This window comes from Castor canadensis, chromosome 6, assembly GCF_047511655.1.
Source record: "Castor canadensis chromosome 6, mCasCan1.hap1v2, whole genome shotgun sequence".
Lineage (NCBI taxonomy): Eukaryota > Metazoa > Chordata > Mammalia > Rodentia > Castoridae > Castor > Castor canadensis.
In genome coordinates this window covers 155,970,445-155,998,241 of record NC_133391.1, presented here as the reverse complement: position 1 = coordinate 155,998,241, position 27,797 = coordinate 155,970,445, and the positions used below count along the sequence as shown (strand labels likewise).

The window sequence follows — 27,797 nt, the reverse complement described above, 5'->3', positions numbered from 1 at the left end:
TTGGTTTACATGTGTGTTCTTGTGCAAGCACCATGCTATTTTTATTACTGTGGCTCTGTAATTAAAATGATTCTGTACAGCAAAAGAAATAATTACCCAAGTCAAGACAAAAACTACAAAATGGGAAAAAAATTTTGCCAGCTATTCATTGCATAAAGGGTATATCCAGAATATATAAAGTGCTCCAAAAATCAAACCACAAAGAATAGTTAAATTAATACACAAACGTATTGAACAATGGTTCCCAAAAGAAGTACAAATGACCAATAAATAAGAAATGTTCAATGCCTTCTTAGCCATAAAAGAAATGAAAATCAAAACTAGACTGAGATTCCATTTCATCCCAGACAGAATAGCAATTATCAAAAAAAAAGTTAGAGTATGGGAAAAGGGGAACCCTTATTCACTGTTAGTGGGGATGTAAACTGTAGCAGCCACTATGGAAATAAATATGGACTGGTTTCCTCAAAATTTAAAGACAGAGCTACTATATGATCCTGTAATACCACTCCTGGAATTATAACCAAAAGAATGTAATCTGCTTACAATAGATACCTCACATCCATGTTTATAGCATCACTATTCATAATAACCAAAATACAGAATCAACCTAGGTGCTCATCACTAATGAATGAATAAAAAAAAGTAGTATATATACACAATGGAGAACTAATTATTTAGCCACAAAGAAGGATGAAATTAGACCATGTGCAGGAAAATGGATAGAACTAGAAATCATCATGCTAAATGAAATAAGCCAGACTGAGACAAATATTGTATTTTGTCTCTCAAATGGGAAAAAAAAAAATTGAATGACATGAGTGTAAAGTAGGTTATTCTTTGGGGTTGAGAAGTAGTGGAGGGGAGGGAGAAAAAGTGAAGGGGAGTTAATGTGATGAAAGTACTTCATACATATATATGATAATAATGAAACTTAGCAAAAGTGTAAATAAAAAGGGCAGGGGAAATAAAGAGTAATAAAGAGGGTGAATTTGATCAAAGTATATTACATGCATTTATGAAAATACCACAATGAAACCTCTTTGTGAAAATAATAAATGTTAATAAAAGAGAAAGACAGAAAAAAAGTTTAGTCCATTTATGTTACCACACCCAAAGCTGAAATCTGATCTTTTTCCTTATTGCTCTACCAATCCAAATTACAAAAAGTACCTATTTTCAATTATTCAGGCCATAATCTTTGGAGTCATCCATAACAATACTCCATAACAGTCCATATATCATAGACCAAAAACTTCTATCATACTGCCTAGTCAGAGTGAAAATATAAAAACATGAATATAATGTCAGTCTTCTGATAATAATTCTGTAATATTTTCTTATTTAACTTAGGAGCCTATTGTTACTGCAATAAACTGTCATAAAGAATAAAATAACATAATAAAAATTAATTTTCTTATAATTGTAGAAGTCAAACATTTAAAATCAGAATGTTAGTAGACAGCTTTTAGGAAAAACTTTTCCTTTAATTTTTAAGCTCTCTGCACAACATGGCTTCTTGCTGCTTTATGAATCTTGAAAGTGTGTCTATCACTTCGGCCTCTGACTCCATTGTCACATCTCTCTTTTCTGAGTTTGACAGTCTTTCTTTACTCTTTTAGCATCTCAAGTGATTACAATGTAATCCAGGATAATCTCCCCACATCAAGAGTTTTAGCACAATCTCTTTTGTCATTTAAAGCATTACATTCACAATTGAGGATTAGGACATGGACACCCTTGAGGCCCTAACTCTGTCTAAGACACCCTACAGGACCTTGGATTTCTCATTACCTCTTGGTCCTCATCTTGTTACCACCTGTACTTGACTTGCTTTGCTCCAGCCACACTCACCTCTTTGTCTTCCTTCACCACTCATCAGTCACTCCCAAATTAAAAGACTGTTTCTTCTTCATGCAAAAAATAAATAATTAATATAACTGCTTTGTTGTAATATTCACTCTCTCCAAGCTTTGCTCAAACACCATCTTCTCATGGAGGAAACTGTGACCACTACCGGGTGCTCTGTCCCATTCACCCTTGATATATAATTTTTTTACCTTGTTCTACCTATTACTTTCTGGTACAATTTGTCATCTTTTTTTACAATAACAAAAGCAATATGCAAATTGTGCTTATTTTAAATTTATTTATTTTCCACTAAACATTTAAGCTTCATGAAAAGAGAATATGTTTTCTATTCAGTCACATGACCTTGTAAGGAAGAGAGCATTTGGAAGATACTGAGTGCTCCACACTTGTTATGGATTTGAGAATGAAACAACTCAAAAGTACAGAATAGCTGACATGAAGACACAATTAGTAAAACACTTAACAAACTTCTTTGTGAAGATAAAGAAATGCAAATTAAAAACATAAGATGAAAATATCTAAAAGCAAATTCTTTGGGTTGACAGTGAATGACAAGACCTCATTTATTCCTAGGTGGAGTATGTATTGCTTAAAAGTTACAAAACAAAATGTAACGTCTGGAAAAGCTAAAGTTAGCTACAGACTGTAAGTCAGCAGTTCTGCTTCAATTATACACATCAAGGTCCTCTTTGTGAGTAATTATTAGGATGTACCTAAAGAAATGTTCATAGAACACTGCTGGTTATAGCCAGAGGTAGCGGAAGAGACAACATTACACATGCATATATGATAGGCTGAATAACTGAATGTAAACAAATTCATATAAAGAGATATTCTATACAAAACCATTCAGAAAATGAGACAAAAGAATATCTCACCTTTGATTACACTCTTAAATTTCAGAAAGAGGAAAAACTCTAGCATTTTATTTAGGAATGGTTAAAAAGAAAGTCACACTATAATGAAACAGACATTATTATTACAAAAGGAAGCTTGTTGTAGACAAGGAAAGAGAAATTGCAGTGTTATGATAGATCACACAAAGGGATTAGGGTCCGGAAATTTTATATTTCCTACACCAGATGTTGGTCACTTGACTTATATTTATTCATTAATTTATCTGTGCCTGTGTGTGTGTGTGTGCATCTTATGCAAAATTCAGCACATATTACATTTTAGAATAAAAATGATAGTTAATGATAAAGTGATAAGGAGACCTAATGGATCAAAAGAAAAAAGACTGTCAAGTCAATAGGAAAACAGGCAAAGGATAGGAACACTTAAAATCCAAAATACTTTTCAACATAGGAAGAGTTGCTCATGCTCACTTATAATAAGAGAAACATATATCACTCATAAACATTTTCATTTATAAAATTGAAAAATTTTGTAAAATACTAATTTCAGAGATTTAATAATGGTATGGATAAATAGTTACTTTCAATTATTGCACTTAATAAGGTTAGTTGAAGCAACCTCAGGGGACAACACTTTGGCAATCACTACGGAAGTATAAAATTGCTCAAGACTTTCCTTGGGCAATTCCTCTTCTAATTGCATGATAAAGACTATCATTTCATGAAAAAACCCCTGTCAAATAATTATATTAGCAAACATTTAAATAAGAAAGAGTTAAATGTCCTCCAAAGGGAAAATGGTAAGACAGATAATGGTAATCATGGTAGAGCCACTGGAAAGAATACACTTGGGCTAATTAAAAAAAAAAAAAAAAGAATGCCATTAGGTATTGAAAAAGAATGAGCTTTCAAATTACATTTTTTTAACTAAATAAAAATGCAGGTTATGTAGTGCTGCAGTGAGTACACTGCAATTCTGTAAAGAAAAGAAAAGACTGTACACACTTTTTCAGTTCTAGAATAGCTATTGAATTATTTTTAAAAAACATGGTTGATTTTAATGAGGAGACCTATGGATTCCCCAAATCCTGTCAGTAATTTTGTTTGAACTGTAAACCCTATTTCACTTTTAAAACTATTTACAAAGTGGATGCGTTATGAATTCCATTTTTAAACTTAATATTTATATTAATTTCTAAACAAATATAGTATTTGCATTAAATTATATGATAGTATTTACAACAGTATTTTGCTTACAAAAGAGTATAAAATATTAGTGGTGAAAACAGCCTTTTGAAAAGTTATTTTCATTGATAATCGATAATTTTTTGCCTCACTATTACATAGGGTGTTGACTGTCAGCTTGTTATTGATGTACCTAATATTTAACATATGCATCCTGAATTTCTGTCCACACCACAATCAAGGACAGACTGCAGGAGGTCCCAAAAGGTGATAAGTGGTCAAGGAGACACCTCTCCTTCCCAGGAAACTTCTGTCTGCACCTGAGAGATATCTCTGCCTTCAGGCAATACTCAAAAAGACTATAAAAACCTAATCCCCAACCTGACCCACAGGACCACCTGTTTCTGGGTCCCCACTATGCAGTCTTTCTCTTCTATTCTCTACGAATAAAATCTTTCCGACCTCTGCTGTTGGAGTCTGTCTGTGCTTTCATTCTCAGAGCGGGCTCAAGAACCCTGAGCACCCGAAATTCCTGCACGTGTCATCTGTGCATCAACAGCATCAAAATATCTTTCTCATCACATATTTCATCTTCCCCATAATACCCCCCATGCTGTTTCTTCTAGTCTAAACTAATGCCATCTGACTTCCGTTTTTCACAGGTCATTGGGTAGCCTTTCTGGGGTCCACATACTGCTGTGTTTGTCCACTTGAGCTTTCAGTATAACTCAACAAGGAGAATACCCAGGCTTTGAAACCTTTTTCTCTCTGGCCCCATAACTCCCATCCTGAGAACACTCCTCTTTCTTGGATATTCTCTACCACTAAGACTAAAACATCACCAAATCTATGTCCTTTATCTTTTCATCGTCTTTTTGTGTGAGTGTACCTCAGATGCTCACCTATGGCAGGTGAAGAATTTAGTCCATAAACAATTCACAATTCTATTTTCACATGCAAAGCTCTGCTTTGCGTGACTCAGTAGAATAAAACAGGTCAAGTGAGATTTAGTGCTAATCCTGTGATGCTGGTGTGTAAATAGTAAAAGATGTCAGAGAAAGTTAAAAAATATAAATAAATAACAAACTCCATGATTCCGGGGCTTTTTTCTGATACATGGAGGTGATACTACACTTTGGAAAATTCAATGGTATAATTTAAGGTAAACATCAACCAAAATTTGAAATATAACTTCAGAAAAGTTAATCTAAAGTACACATTCATTTCATGCATGGCAGTACAATCTTGATCCTGGGTTAGTATTTTTGTATTTAAATTTCTAACTGTAATAGTTTCATACAATTCATAAAAATGAAAACTATCTATTAAAATGTGAAGAATTTGACTCAGGGAGAATTTTTAATTTATATAAAATGCACTTTGCCTATTATGGATTAGCGCTCTAAGGAGAAAAGCACAGTTTCTTCAATAACAGCACTACCCCTATCTCAGCTGTCCTTCTACTTGGAAATTTGCCTTCTCTCTCTGATTTATCTTTTAATTAAAATTGTCAGGAGCCATGGTGCATAGTTACATGTATAGAAACAAAATAACCACAGTAATAATGTTAATGATAAGAATAAAACTTCAGGTTGGGTAGTGTTAGGTGTTAGGTCCCTGGCATTCTTGGGGCAGGCGGAAGATCCCGAGGTTAGCACCGAAAACAGACTCCCTGATTAATGACCACTTGCCCAACTCCCCTGTTTGTTTCTCTGATTGAAAAACACCTCAGGAACTTCCAGTTACTCAAATAGCCTGGCATGTCGACCTGTTCCATCTGGTGATTGCAGATAATCAGAGATCAGAGACTCCCTCCCCCATGGCTTGGCCCTTCCTATAAAGCCTACTACCCATTTTCAGCCAAGCTGCTGCACTCTGAACCCGAGAGTGACAGTTCTGAGGTCTGGCTCCTAATAAATCTTTCTTTTCCACAAGTGGCATAGTCTTTATTTGGCAGTTCCTTACAGGTAGTATTCATTAATACAATGAATGTACAGTCGAATGTGCTGTAATCCTAGTTACGCAAAAGGAGGATCCTAGTCCCATACTGTCCCTGGGCAAAAGTGAGACTGTATCGGAAGAATAGCTAAAACAACATAATGGGTTTAGGACTTGGCTCAAGGGCTAGAGAGCTTACCTAACAAGCTCAAATTCATGAGTTCAAACTCTAGTATCACATAAATAAATGTAGTAACTTTTAGGAAATTTGTTAAAGTATTACCTCCAATTTAGTCTTTCATATGAAACAACTAAAAATTTGAATATTTGAGCATGTAAGAAATTTGTTACATTATCAAGCAATCACAACATGCACCCCTTTCTCATTTTCCTTGCTGAAAAGAACATTGTTCTCCAATACAATGAGGACAAAATTTAACTGAACATGTAATTATATTGTCTCGAAGAAAGAAAATGAGAGGGTTATGATAGATATACATGATGTGAAAATAATCATTCCCCATGCTGCATGAGCATTGTACATGCATCAGTTGTTCATAAATTACATTCAGACACCTTCTTTAGGTCAAGTTTATGTGAGATTTAATGTATTTTTCATTTCTAGAGACCTCTTAAGCTTTTGTTAAAAGCCATTGATTCAATTCATACAGTCTTCATGCTTAAGTGAATATATTTGAACAAAGTTCAGTATTTAAAAAATTACGGATTAAACTGTTTTATATGAATTTCAATATTTTCAAATCATAAGTGTACTTTTCTAAACTTATGTTGATGCCAAATACTTTTTTGAGTCATTTCTATTGCTACCAAACTCTTCCCCATCTATCTACTTGTAGCTATCAAAAGACAGTAAAACCATTGGCAAAAAAAACCCAAAAAAGCAAAGAAACACTTTTTCTCAGGAAATACTTCCAAAATTATTATCTCTTATCTAAAATATGTTCCAAGATACCTCATTAACACAGTAGGTAGTAAGTCCCCAAAAAATATGTCCCAATAAAACTAAGTTCATGTGACCCAAAAAAGGTAGGTGGATTTTAAAAGATGCTCTGTTACTAACTGAAAAAGAGGAAAACATCTGAGTGGAAGACTTAAGGAAATAGTATGACAAGAAACAAACAAAAACAAGACTGTGATGAGAAAGAAAAAGATGGTACTTATAGCACCTCTGTGGGTCCCTATCAAGGGAAGAAAAGTGTGTAGAGTTGTGGACTTTCCACATACCCCTAGAGTGTGCAGAGTGGAGAGTAGTGAATTCTGTAGGAAGTATGTGTTGTTGTTCAGTGAAGGCTGTAACTTGTAATACATGTGCCAGAAAACTTTGATGTTTAAAGACATGCTATGTAACTGACTTAATGGATAAGTATGACAAACCCATGCATATCACTACTGTATGAAAGAGCTTAGAAGAGAACATCTGTAGCTGCTATTGATATTCTATACTTGATGTTATTTATCTATTTAAATTTTCTTTTAACTGAAAACTGAACAAAAAAAGAGAAAACTGATAATTGTATACATTTGTAGTGTATATTTTCTTGTTTTATATGTATCACATAGAATGATTGTTTGGTGAATAAACAAATTCATCACCTCGCATACTTTTTCTTTTGAAATGGAAGTATTCTTTAAATAATTTAGAAATAGAATGCATTATTATTGGTTGTGCCTATTATTCTATGCGGTAGATCACACAAGTTGATTCCTCTTACCTAATTGAAACTTTTTACCTTTTTTGATCAACACCACCCCTTTCCTTATCCATCCTCCCTCCTCCAGACACTGTAAAGCAAAATCTATTCTCTACTTCATTAAGTTCTTCTTTTGAGATTCCATGTATAAATGAGATCCTGCAGTATTTATCTTTTTGTTTCTTGCTTATTTCACATAGCATTATGCTTTTTGGGTTCATTTATATTGCTGCAAACAGAATTTATATCATTGTTTAGGCAGAACAGCACTCCATTCTGCAAACAAACCACATTCATTATCCATGTATTTGAAAACAGATTGTTAGGCTCTTACCATTTCTTAACTACTGTGAATACTGCTGCAAGGAGCACAAGAGTGAAGATATCTTTTTTGACATATTGACTTCAATTCCTTTGGCTATATCTCTGGTACTGGGATTGCTAGACCATATGGTAATTATATTTTTAATTTTCTGAGGAAACTTCACACTGTTCATGATAATGGCTATATTAATTTACATTTCAAAACAACAATGCACAAGTTTCCCCTCCTCCACACCCTTGACAACACCTCTATCTTTTATCTTTGTGATAGCAACCAATCTAACAATTGTGATTTTATTGTTGTTTTAATTTATAATTCTCTTATGATCATTGATGATGAAAATTTTTCATGTATTTTGGGGCCATTTATTTATCTTCTTTTGAGAAATGTCTACTTACATCTTTTGTTCATCCTTTACTTGGGTTTTGTTTTGCTTTGCTACTGACTTGTTTGGGTTCCATGCATAAGAAGACTTTAAGATGTAAGGTTTGTAAATTTTCTCCCAATCTATACTCTCTTACACCCTATTGTTTCCTTTGTTGCATAGAAATCTTTGAATTTGAGGCAATCACCTCAATTAGCATTTTTCAATTTTGCTTTCATTGTTTGTGCTTTGGGGTCATTTCCAAGAATTCTTTGACCAGAACAATGTGAAAGATTTTGACTAGGTTCTCTTGTAGCAATCTTACAGTTTCAAGTTTATATTTAAATGTTTAAAGTATTTGGAGCTGATTTTTGAATATGGAATGAGATAAGGATCCAATCTTATTCTTCTGTATGTGGATACCCAGTGTACCCCAAATTTATTGAAGATACTGTCCTTTCTATATTCTGTATTATTGGCACCTATGTCAAAAATCAATTGACAATAAATTTGTGGACTTATTAATGGGTTCTCTGTCTCCACTTTAATATGCTTTTCATGCCAATACCATGCTATTTTGATTACTTTAACTTTTTGCCAGATTTTGAAGTAGTATGGTATCTACATGGTTTTGTTTTGATTTGTTTTATTTTTTTCCACTCTTTTTGCTCAAGATTGCTTTGGATATTCAAGGTTTTTTTGTAGTTATATATAAATTTTTGGACTTTTTTCTGCTGTAAAAAAAAATGACATTGAAAAAAGAAATAAAAAATCAAAAAGACCAAAAAAAATGACATTGGAATTTTGGCAGGGCTTTCATTGAATCTGTAAATTGCCTTGGATAGTATGGGGTTTTCTTTTCTTTTTTGGGGGGTGAGACTAGTGTTTGAGCTCAGGGCTTTGTGCTTACACAGCAGATGCTCTACCACTTGAGCCACTCCTCCAGTGCATTTTGCACTGGTTATTTTGGAGATGGGGGTCTTATGAACTGTTTGCGTCGGCTGGCCTCAAACATCCTGACCTAAGCTTCCCAACTAGCTAGGTTTACAGAGATGAGTCACCAGTACTTGGCTCTAGTACGGTTACTGTAACAATAATCATTCTTCAAATCCATGAACAGCAGGGTATATTTCTATTTATTTGTGACATCTACAATTATTTTCATCAATGTTTCATAGTTTTCAGAATATTGATCTCTTACTTCCTTGGTTAAATTTGCTTCTAAATAGTTTATTTTGTTGATGTTGTTGGAGGGAGACTGATTTCTTGATTACTTTTTCAGATAAATCATTGGTAATATAAAGAAAATCTACTGATACATGCTGATTTTGTAACTTTCAACTTTACTGAATTTGTTTATCAGATCCAGCAGTTTTCTGAGGAACTCCTTGTGTTTTCTTTCTTTTATATAATATCATAAGCTAAGAAACAATTTCAGTTCTAACTTGCCTATTTAGATGACTTTTATTGCTTTTTCTAACTAGTCTAGCTAGAGTTTCCAGTACTATGTTGAGTAGAAGTTGTCAAAGTCAGTATTCTTGTCTTATTCCTGATCTTCTGGTAAAACATCAAATTTTTCAATGTTTATTATGATGCTAACTGTGGAATCTTCACATATAGTCTTTGTTGAAATACAATCTTTCTATATCTAATTAATTGAGAATTTTTATCATGAAAACATGCTGAACTTTGTCAAATGCTTGTTTAATCTATTCCAATGATCAAATGAATTTTACCTTTTATTCTATTAATATAGTGTACCACGTTTATTGATTTGCATATACTGAACTATCTTTGCATATAAAGGATAAGTTTTATTTCATAGTGGTGAATGATGATCTTAATTTTTGTTGAATCTGTTTTGCTAATATTTCATTGAGGAATTTTGCATGTAGGTTCATAAGGATATTGGCCTGTAATTTTCTTTGATTGTATTATCTTTGTCTTGTTTTGCTATTGGGATAATGCTGGCCTTATGAGATTGGAACTGCCCCTCCCACTTTAATTGTTTAGGAGAACTTGAGAAGGATTGGAAATGGTTCTTAAATGTTTGTAGAAGTGTACTGTGAATCCATTCTCTCCCGGACTTTACTTGATAGGATTTTTTTAAAACTTTCATCACCTTACACATTATTGGTTCTTCACATTTGTTTCTTTATATCTTCTTGATTCAGCCTAAGTAAATTCTACATTTCCCTGTTCAAGCATTTCTTCTAGTTTATCTAATTCACTGTGGTACACATTTTTACAGCAATTTCTTCTGATATATTTCATTTCTGTGTTTTTATTAGTCACAATATCTTCTTTCTGCTTCTCACTTTATTCATTTTAGCCTTCCCTTTTCCTTAGGTTAAAGGATTGTCATTTTGCTTATATTTTCAAAGACATAGCTCTTAGGTTCACTGATATTTTCTATCTCTTCTCCTCTATTTTTTGTTTCATTCAGTGCTACTCTGGTTGCAATTCTTTTCTTCTGACTTGGGGTTTGGTTTGTTGTTTTTCTTTTTAAAAACAACAAACTTGAACTTCAATGCTGTTTATCTGAGACTTTCTTCTTTTTAATGTAGGTATTTATTGCTATAAACTTTCCTTTTTAAACTGCATTTGCTGCAGCCCATAAGTTTTGAGGTGTTGTTTCCATTTTCATTTATCTCAAGATACTTTTTAATTTCTTTGTTGGCCCATAGTTTTGTCAGAAACATACTGCTTAATGTCCATGCATTTGTGAGTTTTCTAAAACTTCTGCTATTATTGATTTCTGATTTCATTCCATTAAGTCAGAATTACACTGACTATAACCACAAACCTCTAAATTTGTTATGCTTGCTTTCTGGTCTAACATATTTTCTATCCGGGACGATGCTCACGGTACTTTAGATTAATGGCAATTCTGCTGCTAACCAATAGAATGCTCTAGATAAGCCTGTTAGGTCCATGTAGTCTAAAGTGTCCTTCCATGTCCACTATCTCTCTAGTGATTTTATGTCTAGGTGATATTTTTGTCTTTCTTACATAAAATGTTTGATATTTTGTATGAAAATGCTAACAGAGTCTACTTTCCATTATTTTACATAGAAAAATTTTAAGTGCTATATATAAAACATGACCTAGAATGTCATGGAAACACAATAAGACTACTATATAGGAATGATGTGCTAAATGTTAGTATGTAAAATGGTTAAACTAATGTCACCTGGCAACTTATAAATTAGTATAACTTCATGAACACAAACTTTTAGATTCACTCTCTTTTTGATAACCTTTGTAATCTTCAAACAAATAAACAGGATTTCTAATTCTGTCAGGGGTATCTGGAACACAACTAAGATCTTTCTGAATACTGCTTTGTTAAAGTATTCTGGTGAGATTTGAGAATATAAGCACATTTCCTTATATAACTGCTGGATAAATTATCAATGTATTGAGAGATACATACATTGTATGTATTAATAATTAAGGGGGTGAACTTGTTCAAAATATACTGTATGGCATTACCACAATGAAACTGCTTCATGTTATTAATGAATGCTAACTCAAAATAAATAAATTGAAAAGCAAAACAATAAGCAGTTTTCTTGGAAACTGTTATCAGGGATCTGCAAGGCATGCCTGTGTTTTAAAATGTTTTTGTCACCTCTTGCTTACTATTACAAAAAGTCATCATAAGGCTGGGTTAAGTGACTCATGTCTATAATCTGTTATTTGGGAGGCAAAGATCAGAAGGACCATAGTTTGAGGCTAGAATGGTCAAAAATGACCAATCTTAACAAACAAGCAAAGTGAGGTGGTACATAATTGTTACCTCAGCTAAGCAGGAGGAGGAGCTCGGGAGAATCATCCGAGGTGATCAGGGCAAAAAGTGAAACCCTATCTGAAAAATAACCTAAAGCAAAAAGGGCTAGAAGGCATGGCTTAAGTGGTAGAGGACTTGCATTAAAAAAAAAAAAAAAGTACCAAAAAAATGAATTTTATATTCTAACACAGGTTTCCTCACTTTTTTTGTGAAAAAAAAAATACACACACACACACATACACACACACACACCAGGGAAACAATGTTTCTTTTCATCAAAACATCAAAATGTCTACTCAACAGGAAGACATTTTTAATTTGTTTTAGTTTTTTACAAATATTGTTTATTGAAAGTGGTATAGACAATGCCCATTTAAAAGCCATGTTCCAGGTCAAAAAACACAAATAAAACCAAAAGGAGCGGTGTTCTGTTGTATACACTTCTGTTTGAATAACTATATTAACTGCTAATGAAGATTAGAATTTCTCTGGTTTCTTCTGACAAGATATTTATATATATATATATATTTAAAAATTTTTAAACGCTTTTTCTTCAGTAAAGCCATCTTTTAGGTTAGTCATTATTCTAACCGTGTCTATCATCTTAACTCCAAACTTGATATTCCTCTTCTTTTGGTACAGATCCCCAGACTTTAAAAGTAGCTTCAAGCTAAGGAAAGGTCATTTTCCTAGAGTTCAGTACTATGAAAAACTTCCATCTTCCACTGCAGTCGTAGTTCAGGAGTGAAGCAATAACAAGCTAGAATGTCACGGCCATTTGGAAAGTATTTTGAACACTTGTGTTAGTCCACCTTATTTATCACCACAAACCTGAAAACGCACAGTCCTGAAAAAAGTGGCCTCTCTGTGCACACACATAGTATTTCAAAAGAGAGGGCAATACTAGGGGAGCTGAGGTTTGATCACCAAAAATCAACACAATGAAAACAAATGATAATGAATAATGAGGACTAGAATTCAAATTACCAGATGTTTTAAAGCAATGGAGTGCCAGTATTCAATTCCAATCTGAACACCACATTACAAAAGAACTATTTTTAAAAATAAAACAGGATTGAGGGAAAAGAAAAAAATTAAAAGATTATCTGAACTGCTGAGTGAGCCCCCACTAGTTCCTGACAAACTTCAATCACATCTTCTTCCTCCATTCCCAGTTCTTTTGGAGTAAGATTATCAGCAATTCTCTGAACTTCAAAGGGAAAGCTGAGTGAATGCATTGGAACTCCATATTGTTGACAGTATGATTCTTTGAGTTTCTTAAGATGCACTGTCATTTTCACTTTTGAAGTGAATCCCACCGATAATCTATCCAATGACTTTGAGTTTCATATATTCTCTTTCTTTCTTATTCCCCAACTCCTCAGTTGAAGGTTATGCCTCCTGGTCAGACATGGAGATGGTGGCTTCATCTGGGAGACTCCACACAGCAGTGGCCTCAGGCAGGCAGAACCTTGCTCCAGGGTTTACAAAACCTTCCTTACAGCACAATCAGGAAGGTATTTTTAGTCATTTAATCTAAAGGAGTCTCTACCATTGTCTATTACATCACCCTGATTTATTTCATTACACTGCTCTTTGTTACTTAAATTACCTACTGCATATGGCACTGTTTTTTTTTTCCCATCTGTTTTGTGACTGCTATCAGTAGGGCTCAACTGTACCCAAACATTCCCACCTCTGTCTTACCAGCAAAGGTCTATATTTTCTGAGCAAATTAATTTTTTGTTTTTTTGCATAGGTCTTTTCAGTCATATGGAACCAAAAGTCACCCAGAGATTATTAATTCCCCCAAATAGTCTTATTTCAGTAACTCAAATGTCCAAGGAAGTATTTTCCACTCTCTGAGCTCTGGCATAATATAATGTTTGTCCAGGAGCTCATTTTAGATCTGTTTCACTCTAGGAAAATTGCAATGATGAAAAATAGGACAGTCTCTTCTCTCTGTCTCAGTTCCAACCATGCTGTTCACAGCTGTAGCCATGTTGAACTTGTGTCCATATAATTAGGACCAAAAGATACACAGTGTGATGTAGTGGGCACAGTTGGTATCTCTGAGCTTTATGAGTATTTGAATTTGAGTTAGTCCTTCAGAGTGCCCTTAAAAACTGGGAGGTCCTTTCTGTAGAAAATCTTAGAGATCATTTGTTATCAGGGATTTCCCATAGAAAAAAACACTTCCAAAAATAAACAGACAAGGAAAAAAATGAAAGCACGTTCTTTGTTTAGTCTTAACATTTAATTAGTAACGTTAATTCATGTAAAACGTATTCTAAAGCTTTTAATTTTCACTTTATTTTCAATTACTGTAGAAATGGAACATAACAATATTTGTTACCTATTCTGTTCCTAGCTTTGTGGGTCTTGGCTGTGTCTGAGAAAAAAAACAACCTCATAACTTCCTATTACCTTTATTCACTATTTTCTCCATCATTCAAAGTCAGGCGGTTTGTGAACATACAAATATTATTTTCACCACTGTATGCTTAATGTCAAGTGGTACCTACAAGGTCCTCTAGATAGGTATTTATTGAAACATTCAATGATTAAGTTCATAGTGGTGTTTGGAGACCACAAGTTTACAGAGAAAGATTACTGCAAGGCTGAGCCAATGATACCCTTAAGAAAGCCTCCTTTTAGTAGTATCTCTTGGACATAGGTCACACACTAAGGGGAGAATACACATGGGAGAAATAAGGAAAGGAAAGGAAACCTAAAACTTAAATGTGGTTGATGTGCTCTCTGTTGAGGAGTGAATAAAGTCATTTTAAATTGGTGGTGGCCACTATGCGAAGGAGACCAGCAAATAGTGAAGAGGTCTGGAACCAATGTGGGTTGTAATACACAAGTTTGGAAGCAACACTAGGAATCTTTCTGTATAGCTATTGTTATCCCAAACTAACAAAAACAGTATGTCTCTCTTATCTCTTAGGCTTTCTCTTCAACAAAATCGGAGAACAAGAGGGTGGAACGGGTTCGGCCTGCAGGGGTGGGGAGGGAGAAGGTAACACAAACAATGTATACACATGTAATTAAATGTAAAAATGATAAAATAAAAGGAGAAAAGAAAACAAAATAAAGAAAAAGAAAGAAAACCTCTTTTTAATAGGTCTTGATAGAAGCCTAAGCTGGGAAAGCATACACTAATGACCACTCTGAAGGAAAGAAACATAATTACATTTGAGAGAAGTTTCAGATGCAAGAACTCAGGAAGAAGTAAAATTATGATTACTCTGTTTAGGAATGGGTTAAAAACTCTGGGAAAGGCTTTCTCAATCTTAGTACTATTGACATTGACAACGGAAAAGCTCATGTGTGTCCATGTGTGCTTCATGGAATGCTCAGAAGAATTCCTGGCCAGTATTTACCAGATGGAAGGAACACAGCCTCCATGCACACCAAATTGTAAAAGAACCAAAAATGTCTCCAGGCACAGAAAAATGTCATCAGTTAGAAAAATACTACTTACAGTCATTAACTACTGTAGGATATGTTTTGCTGATCTGTCATTCAGGGTCTGTAAGCAAATAAAGTACCAAGGTATAGAATTGAGATAGAATGGCAAGAAACAGTTTTCCTGGATGTATTTGGGATTATAATTTATTTGAATGACTTAGAGTAACATCCTTTTTGATCACTGGAAGCTGAGCAGAGAAATGTTTTCAATTCCTATGTTGCCTTCATTTCATGGCATGTACAATTTACCCATTGATCTCTCTCTCATTCTTTCCCATCCTCTATTTATTTCTTCTGTTCTTTTATCAATGGGTTTAAAAATACACTTTACATTAATAATATAAATAGGGTAATTAAAGAGTAGATATATGTCTATATTCACTGACATAATCTACTTTAATTGGATAGATGATAAAATAAGGCCAGGAGACAGTAGTTAATTACTGAAAGAGAAATAGTGGCAAATACAATGTTACAACCATAGGCTTTCTGTAGCCAATTGAAAACTGTCCTCAACTTTGACCTTATAAGTATAATGTTTTTAATATAAGAAATTATATGCAGCCATTATTTCTAGATTTTTTTTGGCTAATTTTTTTTTTCTGCCTCACCATACACGTATTTTCTACTCTAGTGTACCTCCCATTGTTCACTGGATTGTAATTCATTCTGTTGCCTTTTATTCTGAGCTCCCTAAACATTCCCACTACAGGGGGATGTCTGTCCACATCTTCCCATATGCTAGTAACTACAGCATATATTACACCTACATCTGAATCAACGTAGAGGTGTGAAACACGTGGCATCAATATCATTTGACAATCTTATAATAAGTAAAAAGTGGAGAAGAAATGTCTGAAAGAAAAGATGACTATGTAACCAATTCATTACAAATAATGTTAGAATACTCAGGGGATTTTAGGGGCTTTATATTTTATAAAGAAACTATATCTTAGTTTCAACTAATATTTATTAAAATGCATACTTATTAAAATACTGCATGTTTAATTTTGTCTCTTGGCATATACAAATGTGTATATTCATACTGAAAATAAGAATTTAAATTGTATAATAAGGGCAATATAAATAATAAATAATAAATGCAATACTATACTATAGACAAAAATATTCAAGTACATATTTCATAAATCATGACATGAACAAACCCCAGAAGCTCTACAATGGAATTAATACAATAGACACTTGGTCATTGGACACTTTGAGAGTTACAACATACTAAATGTCTTTTGATCTGGTGGCTCAGCATGTACCGTGTGGGAATGAACAGTCCGTAAAACTCACATTCAAAAGGTTTCTTATTTGCTTTTACATACAAGAAGGAGAATAAACTTGGCCTCCATATGAATATATATATATATATATATATATATATATATATATGTATGCGTATATACATATATATATATATATATATATATACTGTATATATAAATATACCGTAAGTAGTTACTAACTTTAATTGTCCAAAATGATTTATAATTCCAGAGCAGTCTACATAGTCAAATAGCCAAATGGAACCAGATGGCTGAGAGAATTCAATTCACTGTGACTAAAGGTAGTTCAATCAGCTAAATAGTTATTGAATTGTAACAGCTATAGACAAACAGATAAGAAGCATAGTGCTTGGTTTGGAGGTATTGATATTCTGTGGGAGAGGTAAAAAACAAAAGGAAAAGAAATAGTATCCTATCAGAAGAAAGTGTATGATGTAATGTTAACTCAACTTACCAACACTTATTACATCCTTGTTAAGGACTAGATAAAGGGAAATAGATGAAAAAAGACAAATAAATTTTATGTCTAGGGAAATCTACACAAAACAATTTATAGTTTCTATGGCCCAGATTTCTATTATTATACTTTTTATTATTATACTATTGCTACAATCATAAAATTTTCCTTGACACACTGTTCTCCTGCATTCAATCAATGAGACTAATGAAAAGTCTGTGCCTTCTTGCTTTCTGCTACGATTGCTCAGATAACTGTTTCTTTTCCTTTTTCTTCTACTCTACATAAAATTTACCATTATGGCATCTTTCCTGTGTTACCAAATATTTACAAAGGAGTGAAATAATTGGAATAAGACATACAAAATTATTTCAAAATCAATGAAAATGTATTCCCTCAAAAATATTTTCATCTTAGAAAATGAAAACTTAGCACACTTTTAATAGAAGAGTTTTTTCTGTCCGCCTCATACTTCATATTCCAATAAGTGAATTATTTTTACCTGCTAGTCTTCTTATATGTTGTTCCTTTATACAGTGCAACCATGTTTTGACTCAAGAAAAGAATACAAGCAGCTGGAATATGTTTGTTTACAAATAAGTTTTACCCTTAGGACATATTTTTAATGATATTTGCTTTCTCATTCTATAGGAGATTAAACATCATATATATATTTTTTTCTCTTCTCACTGAAAATAATGACAATAGCATACATGGTCATATATATTTAATAATTTAAATGACCATACTAACATGCAGTATAAATTCCAAAGCTGTAGTTTTAGTAGCTTCATAGTCCGTAAGTTATTGGGCAGAATTAATTCTAACCAAATGAATTTCTACATTTACTATTTTATGTCCATTCATAGTTTTTCAAATTAGAATATTTATGATATAAATAAAAGCATTTTGAGAATCAAATTTATAAGAATGCCATCCTGAAGACCATCCATATTCCTTAGAAAGCCATATAAAGTAAGAATGTAAATATGTGCCATTTCAGTATGGCCTTACCTTGCCTACGTATTGATAATCAGATCCTGTATATTCCTCCAGCAAGAAAAATTGATTCCACATCCAACCACGTTTCTGACGATGCAGGATTTTGCTATCACTCCTTGGTACTCGTGTACCTAAAATCCTTTGCTGAGGCACCGGAGTCCTTCTGAACATTATCTCTGGAGAATATGAATGTGGCAGGCACACCCAGAGTAGAAACAGTCTCAAAAACTGATATATTGTCATAGTTCACTTCTTGACAAATCCCAATGTGGAAGAAAAGAAAGCAGTCCTGTTTTACTGGATTAGAGTTCACTGTATTTCAACTGGCTTCCAACATTTCATCAATGTTTTGTGCATGTTTCCAAAAGCTTCAAACAAACAAATAAATAAAAATAGTCAGTTGAAACATTATGACTGTTTCTATTCACTTGCAATTCAAAATGACAATGGTATATTAATAATAGAAATCAAATGTTTGCTTTCTCTCTTTTTCACAAATTATGGCTAGTTTGGGAGATTACTTAGTAAAATGTCTACAACTAAGAAAAGATAATTGTGAAGAATTTCTTTCAAACAAACTGTTAAGAAGGGTCATGTTTATGCTTTCTTTTTTCTTTTGGCATTTCAACAGTTTTCAGTAATTATAGTTCCTATATAGAGCAGAGAAAAATGTCATTTTGCATATCAACTTTTCAAGAGTAATTGGACATAAGGTAAAGCCTTTCAAACAAAAGAACAATTTAAATAAACTACAGGAATAACATATTGCTTGTGAAATGCAATGATATTCAAATGGTTAGTAAACAGTGGCACAGTTTCTTCAAATGTAGTCCAATTCAGAGGTAAATGAAAAGGCAAAGCCAGAACAAAATAAATATCAAGAAGGCCTTCTATAGAAAACCAATGGTTTCCAAAAGCAGAAAAAAAAAGTCACTACTACAGTGAATTAAATCATATTCACAGTCTGGTCAACCCCATTGCTTTCATCTTGGTCTTTTGCTCCACGATGCCCCAGATTGATGGCCATAGGTACACAACTCCAACCCAACAGTATTTTCTCAACAAAACCTCCAGCATAATCTCATTAAAATATAAGTTAGATCACATCACTTATCTGCACAGATCACTTCACCAGCTTCTTATCATACTTGAGTGAAATCCCAAGTCTATTGAAGAATACTGTACTAGATGTCATGATTACCTTCACCTCTTTGACCTGTTTCACCTGTTTCACTTCAGTCCCCCAGAGCACCCTCCTAAACTGACCTCTCCAGCCACAGGGCCCATCTCACTTCAAATTGGCCTCACTCTTTATCTACTCCTTCGTTTAAGATGGACTTTCTGCTTGTTCTGTCTGGAACACTTCCTGAAGACAAGTCCCCTGCTTATTCCAGGCCTTGCTTTGAATCTCCCCTGACATTTCATATATATATATCCCAATATACAACATGTTTTATTTATTTGCCATGTATATATTCTGTCACCATGCTACAATTTTTTAGAGGAACGCGATTTTCCTTTTCTTCTTTACTGTTGTACTCACAGTGTCTAGAACAGAATCTTCTCATCCTCAATGCTCAACAAATGCTTTGAATGAATCTGTAATTTGTACATTAATGTAAACATCTGATAATCACTACCTATTCTATGCTGTCATGCTCCCATATTTATGCATGGAAATGCATATTTTAAATAATAAATTCACTTATTTTACTTTTAGAACATTATTTCTATTTTAAAATTTTGTATGGTTTCTTGAAATTTTCTAATAGGTGTGTATTTGTTTTCAAGGAATTATTTATAATTAAAATATATTTAACTATATTTTGTGCTATGTTACTATTAAATCATATATTTACTAATGATTCTTCAGGAATTTTATTATTAAGCAAATGAAAATACAATAAGGCAAACAAAATTGCATGGAGCTCCAGTTACTTACAAGTTTTAGAGATATAATGTCTACTATAGCTATATGTTTATAACTATATGTTATAAAGTGGCTTGGAGACCAAAAGGATTGAGTTCCACTTCTCTTACATGAGATCACATTCTAAGTACTCTTGCATTTACACTTATGCTTTCATCTACAATGTGGTGTCAGCAGTCTGTTTACTTTTTTGTCTTGTTATTAAAAAGATTGAAGGGTTAATGAAAATGTGCTTTAGAAATAACATTAATGATGAAGCAATATTTCCCTTGAGTGTATTGATAGTGAAGAGTTCTGTAGCACATGAAGTCATATAATATGATAGATCTAAACTCTATTAAAATATGTCATCTAATACTCTAATTGGAGTTTAGAAGTTACCTGATGCATAAAATAGTCTTCTATCCCAAAGTGCCGACTTCACTGACACTCAAACCGATAGCATTGTAAGTAATGGAACATTTACCAAAATGGTGTTTGTCTGTATCTACAATAGAATGTGCTAGATGGTTTCCTCCAGAACCCTACCATATTCCTAAGGGCAAGGAGAGTATGTGTAACTGGTTTTCTGCTCTTTCCTACAAGTGTTAATATTTATTGAAGCAACAGTCATTCTCAGCACATCTTTTTCTTTTTTCATTTTAAGATGGCTAGAAATTATACTCTCTATTTGTAATCACTTCAGTTTACCAATAAGCTTATCAATAATGTTAAAAGTCAAAGCACCAATATTTGGTGAAGGAGAAAGTAGACATTATATCTCTAAAACTTGTAACTGGAGCTCCATGCAATTTTGTTTGCCTTATTGTATTTTCATTTGCTTAGTAATAAAATTCCTGAAGAATCATTAGTAAATATATGATTTAATAGTAACATAGCACAAAATATAGTTAAATATATTTTAATTATAAATAAAAACTTTATTTTAAGTATAAAATAAAGACTATTTGACAGAACCATTTCAAACAATGACAATTGCTGCCCAGGCCCAGTGACTCACACCTGTTTTTCAGGTACTCAGGAGATAGAGGTCACGATTCAAGGCCAGTCTGGGGAAAATTTAGCAAGATCCCATCTGAATCAATAAGGCAGGCATAGTGGTGCATTCTTGGATCCCAGCTATGTCAGAGGCATAGGTAGGAGGATCAGGTTCAATGAAACCCTCCCAGGTTGAAAACAATAACTGGCAAAAAAGGGCTTAGGGGTTATGGTTCAAATGGTTGTGGCTTAAGTTGTTGTAGAGTGCCTGACCAGCAAATGGGAGAGTCTGAGTTCAGCCACAGTACTAACAAAAAGCTAAAACTTAAACAGTAGCCTGACTCAAATTATAGAACACCTTTGAGAGTTCCACTAAACCAAGTTGAACTTTGACATGGTCAGTCAATATGTACTATTGCTTGGGGTTTTCTTCACAGCTCTCAGCTGCATTCTTTCTCTTCTTTCAATGTGCTACAGATTTTAAATGATTGTCATTTCATGATAAAAAATGTACAAAATCTACTTTACAATATCTACTAACAAGTTTTCTCAATCTCAATCTTCGTATTTAAAATATATCCTACAGGGTGTGAAGTAAATCAATTCTTCAAAACCCACATCACCAAGACTAAAATCAATTACAAGTTTTGAACAGGTCTACCACTGAGAAGATGACATCCAAAATTCATATTTTATCACAGCATTTAGAAGCAAAAAATTTTTTGAACTTATTTCACATTCTCATTGTTTTTTCAACTCTAATATGTAACTTCTTATGCCTACAAACTGTTCCCCCTATGTATAAATCTGAATACTGTCCAGCTGATGACACCCTGTAAATTTCCCTCACTAGTGAATAGGCATATCTCATTAGGTGTATAGAGGTGGACAAGCAAACATGAGCAGTGCTGCCATTTGAAGCCAAGGTCTTGCACGTGCTAGGAAAGCACTCTACACTGGAGTCACCTTTTTGCTTTAGTGCGTTTTCATAAAGGGACTCACTTTTGCCCAGGGCTGGCCTCAGACCATGTCAGACTATAGTTCTCCTCCCTGAACCTTCCACTTAGCTGGGGTTCAGGCCTGCTTCACCATGTGCAGATCCTTCTTTCCTAAGGTGATATGTGTTTTATTATATATATGCAAATGAGACTGTACATATCATATACATTTTAATTATTGTGCCAGGTGGAGGTACATTGTGGCATTCACAATTTCTTATAATGTATGAAATATATCATATTTGAATTCAATCCCTCTCTCTTTTTTCTTTTCTTTTTTTTTTTTTTTGAGATAGTCTTAACTTTTGCTTTGCCAGGATTGACCTCAAACAAAAATAAATCCTCCTACCTTTGCTTCAACATAGCAGGATTACAATCCATGCCAGACAAATGTTTCTTGAATTAAGTAATTGATATGTTTTTAAAAAGTCTTTATGAATAGGTTTGACTATTTATGATTAAAAAATCCTATACCTAAATTTCAGAATATAAAAATATTTTATAAGAGAGCTATTGTGCTTATTTAAAATTATAAACAGTTTGATCTGAGGTATGGATCATGCAGTAGAACACCTGTTTTGCAAGCACGAAGGACTGAGTTCAAACCCTGGTCCCATTAAATAAATAAGTACATAAAATTATAAGCAGTGTTATAATTAAAAAGAGAACAGTAGATTGAGATCAATGAAAAATATTTTAAAATTAATGAAATTCTAAAATACAATTTTTGGTTAATAAATTTAACCTCATCAATACAAGGATAGACAATATTATAAAAAATTGGTCATGCTAAGGGAAGGTCACTACCAAGAGACAGACAGGAAGTTAAGCAGGTGAATATGAGTGATGTACTTTCTATACAAAAATGAATATAGAATTTTTAAGCCTGTTGAAATCACCATAAGAAGAGGAATAAGCTAGAAAGGAGAAAAATAGAGGGCATGAACCAACTTGAGTTATAATACATATATACCTGGAAAAGTCACAAGGAAACTCCCTATATAACTATTTAACAAACAAAAATGCCTTTTTTTCAAAAACAGAACGGGAAGGTAAAACAGGAAAACAGGTCCTGTCTGGGGAATTGTTACCAGTTGGGGGGTGGGGAGGATAAAAAGAAAGGGTATAGGAGGGTGAATATGGTACAAATACTTTGTACACGTGTATGAAAATGGAGAAATGAGACCTATTGAAACTATTCCAGGAATGGGGATGGGGGGAATAAAGGAGAATGATAGGATAATTCAGTTGTGATATATTGTAAGAACTTATTTAAATGTCACAGTGCAACCCCAGTACAATAATCTAATAATTTTTTAAATAAATTAAATTTAATCATTTGACTGCAGTTACTTATTTTAATCTCAAAAATAATTTATCATATAACATGCAGTTTAAGAATTCTTTAACACTCTGTACTACCATTATTCCTTTAGATCCATGCCTCTCAAATGACAATGTATATTCACAATTTCTGCGTCTCTTGCTTAACTGTTTAAGCGCTTATTCAGCACATCTTGGGAAGGCTTCAGTACTCTTATTTTTAACAAACTCCTATGTAACTCCAGTGCAGCTGGACCTCAAGCTTTGAATAGCAAGAGTGTAGGCCGCCCTCAAACCTAAAGTCACTATCAGACTATATTTATGGCATTTTTTGTATTTATTGCTTCACTACAAATGACTAGAAAGCAAAATCTAAGATGACAGCTGTTAGAAGGTAAGAAAATTATTTCTAAATGTTCCAAGTTTTTTCTGGATTTTTAAAAAACAAAAAACATGGTTCAACTCAAGTCAGCACACATTAAAGCAATTTTTCCTCTGGTCACGATATAAACTAGGTTTTCCTTTATAAGTGCATTTTAAAAGCATTTGTCTCACTGATTTTATTTCAGTTTTGTAATCGAAGAGTTTTCATTATTCTTCTGAAATACTGATCACAAACAATACTCCTTCTAAAGCCTGTGAATTTGATTCTATGAATAGCAACCAAGAAAAGCAGATTACAAATATAATATAAGATTTTGGTGAATATCAATTACTAATTAAATCTCCACACTTCACAGCTGGTCACTATAATCCAGCCTTGGCTAATGAAAAGAATTAGTCATTTTTTCATTCAATTGATTATGTTTATTAGGATCTAATGTACTGACTTAAAAAAATTCACCATTTACAGTAAGAGAATATGTTAAAGGTTAATGAGATCAAACTAAAGCCTGTATGGGTGAGAAGTTTAAATCCTTTTAGAATTTCATGCGATAAATGGAATCTACTGAAATTTAAATATTGAGAAACAAAGGAAATTTTTTCAGGTGTGTTTATATAATCAAAATGAGTCAGTGCGTATTAAATACTTCCTTTTTGTTCAGCTAATGCCATTTCATGCATCTAGTATGAAGAACTTTGTGAGATAAATGAATCAAAGTGTTACACTCAGGACTCAGATAAAATGAGGACAAATCATTGATCACATTTCCCAAGAGTTCATTGCACATTACCTACTGTGCTCTAATGTCTTAGAAAATATATAATTCTACATTGAATATTTATCACTCTATTTCAAGTACTCTGAATATGAATTTCTGTTTAGACAGTAAATTTAAAGCAAGGTCTTATATTTTGCATGCAAAGTTACTAATATAAGGATTCACACAAAGTATTCAATAAATATTTTTAATTGGACTGAATATTGCTATTCCCTCTAAAATAATTCAATGAGAAGAAACTTGATTTCTTTCCCTAAAAAACAAAACAAAAGAAAAGAAACATGTCAAAGGCCATATATCATTTTTGTGCCTATTCCTATTTGTATGTTTAAGATGGCAGAACTCACATAAGACGTTAGTCATATAATCTTTACATCTTTGTTGAGTCAAATCTGCAACACAAATGTTTGGTAGTCTCAGATAAGTTAAAACACATGGCTAGAATCATTACCAATGCAGAGAGAATTCGAAAAGGCTCTGGTCCTTGCTATTCTTCTCAGATTAAATTTACCCTTCAAGCAAAACTGTCTGAAATGAGTTTTATTCTCCAGGAATGTGACTTGCACATAAACTGGTAATACACTTCTCCAGCTATACTCTGTGCTAATGTCTTCACAGGATAATTTGCAAAGCCAGATATAATCCACGTAGATTTGAAGCACAGAGTGTATAAAGCATATAGCAAGGGTAGAGAGAACCATTGGTGAACGAGGCACCTATCTTGGTGTGACCACTATCTCTAAGATTCCTGCTAATAGACTAAAGAACAGCATCCAGGAGTTCTTGCTACTCTCTCCACAACCTTTCAAACTGAGCAGCAACTGTGACAGTCCCAGAGGTAATCTTATCCATGACCAAGTCAGCAGTGCCAATACAGCTGTGACATTACACCTGGTGCTTCCTGAAGTCTCATTTTACTGTAGTTGGGATTTATGTCATTATGTGGAAATTGGTAGCAAGAATGCTCTCAGCATAACGTAAAGATGTTCAGATAAAAGCCATCTGTGTACCCAATTTTCTTTGATCCAGGACTTGAACTGATTCTGTAAAACAATAAGTGAAGGGGAAAAGAGAGAATTGGGGATTTTTATTTATAATTTGCATTTAAAATGGGTTATTTATTATTTAATACATTATTATTAGAACCTCAAGGAAAAGATGACCATGCTGAAAAGAAAGAATCCATCAAAGAATGCATCATTTGACCCTCTATGGATGTACTAATGAATAGTGTGTAAACAAAGACATTATACACCTTAGTGTGAATATATCTTAGTGTATTCTACTGTGTAAATATATTCATGAAAATCAAAGACACAGTCATATGTAGATGTACAAATGTTCCTTAAAACTGCCCTCAAGTTAAAAATATACAGTCATCTACAGGAGGATAAGCACTAATCATAAGACAGATCTTTGTGGCATGTATTTGGTTAATTCAAAGAAGCAGAAACCTAGGTGCTGGTAATCCTAGCTACTCAGAGGCAGAGATCAGGAGGATTGCAGTTTGAAGTCAGCCCCAGAAAACAGTTCATGAAACCCTATCTCAAAAATATAAAAAAGGGCTGACAGAGTGACTCAAGAGATAGAGAGCCTGCCTAGCAAGAATGAGACCTTGAGTTCAAACCCAATACCACCAAAAAAAAAAAAAAGTAAAAAAATGTATCAGCACTCATTTTTTTAACTCTAATTGTGCTTCAGTATTTGCCCAATATTAAACTACCACTTGTAGTCTATCTCATCTCTATATGGAAGTTCACTCCATAGGGGGAAAAAATCTTCCACTAATAGCTGTATCATGGCACTGGAACATTATGTTAGTTGAATTTAAAATTCTTAATGGCAGACTGAGTGTAGTTTGTAATGTATTTTCTATTTATTATAATGTTTGGTTCAATGATGAATTGTACTTTTAACATGGTTTTCAAATGAACAAAAATGCAAGATTTATTTCTTTATTTTTAACATTTATTTTATTTATCCATTTTTATTCTTAAAAGTATCAATGCTTAAGTATAGGCGCTAGACTCCAGGATGTGTTTGTTACATAAACACTTGGCATAATATTAAGTTTATACTATAATGAGAACCTCAAGGAACCAGTTATTAAACAAGTCATTATTTATATTTTTGTTGTTTTGCATCTCAGTGGAATGTGTTTAGCATTTCTGTTCCATAGATGGTGCTGTGGAGAATCATAATTACTTTCTCGGCAATGTTGTGGAGCACTATTTCTGTCCCAGCAAGCTTGCTATATGGAAGCTGTCAAATAGTACGAAAGTGAAATGGTCGTAACCATCTAAGCCACAGCAATAGGAATGTTTGAAAAGAGTCCTAATCAAATCATGAGTCATTTAAAGAATCTTTTTGGCGCAATCATGCCCTAGCTGATATAAAGGAAAGAGTACACAGACTCTTTGTGTGTGTGTGTGTGTGTGTGTGTGTGTCTGCTATATGTACACATGTGTGCATGTTTCCCAGAAAGTACAAGAGTTAAACTCAGTTGTGGCACCATGGTGAAGTGGAATTGTGTTTCACGCACTGGAAAAATGAGTCATGAGTATGGAAATTGTAACAAATAGAGGATGCAGAGCTCAGAGAGGAAGAAGCAGAATGTATATTTTATAATGTAAATAGCTTCATTTTTCTATGATGATTAAGCTCAAATGTAACTTAGATTTATCTGTTATACTGTAGAGTCTAAATCAGATAAACTTTTAGTCACAATCTTTTTCTATGTTAGCCATGATTGTGTTATGATTCTTCTGAAGCCTAGATAGTTTGTCTTCACGAGCTTCTCCTTTGATAAAGAAAAGAAATATATTTCACAACTGCATTCATTGAAAGACATATATCAATAATATATATGAAAGCCTTTCTTTCATTTAAAAGTTCAGTTTTTCTCTTTGACTTCAAAAAATTAAAACATTTAATGGGCTCCTTAAAAGTATTGTGAGGCCTCAGCAGGAAGTCTATCCTTATCTTAGAAGCAAACATGACCATGTAATTTTGAATTCAGCTTCAAAACAAACAGAAGTGACTTTTCTCCTGTGGGTTAATCTGACAGCTACAGAAGGTTTCAAGAGTAATGCTATGTGTTGTGTTTGATCACAAATAGTTAGTGTTATAGC

General features: G+C 33.3%; 1 protein-coding gene and 1 pseudogene across 3 annotated transcripts in view; both read right to left on the bottom strand.

Annotated features, from left to right (window-relative positions):
* LOC109680165 (cadherin-10) overlaps positions 1-27,797 on the bottom strand; it is a 188,840-nt gene that overhangs the window by 105,371 nt on the left and 55,672 nt on the right. For all 3 annotated transcript variants that reach the window (XM_074077691.1, XM_074077690.1, XM_020155112.2), the window contains one exon: positions 18,287-18,642. In XM_074077691.1, coding sequence (XP_073933792.1) covers positions 18,287-18,517 — 231 coding nt within the window. In that variant the 5' untranslated portion in view covers positions 18,518-18,642. The remainder of the gene's footprint in view (positions 1-18,286; positions 18,643-27,797) is intronic.
* On the bottom strand, positions 3,309-13,459 carry LOC109680167 (small ubiquitin-related modifier 1-like; annotated as a pseudogene).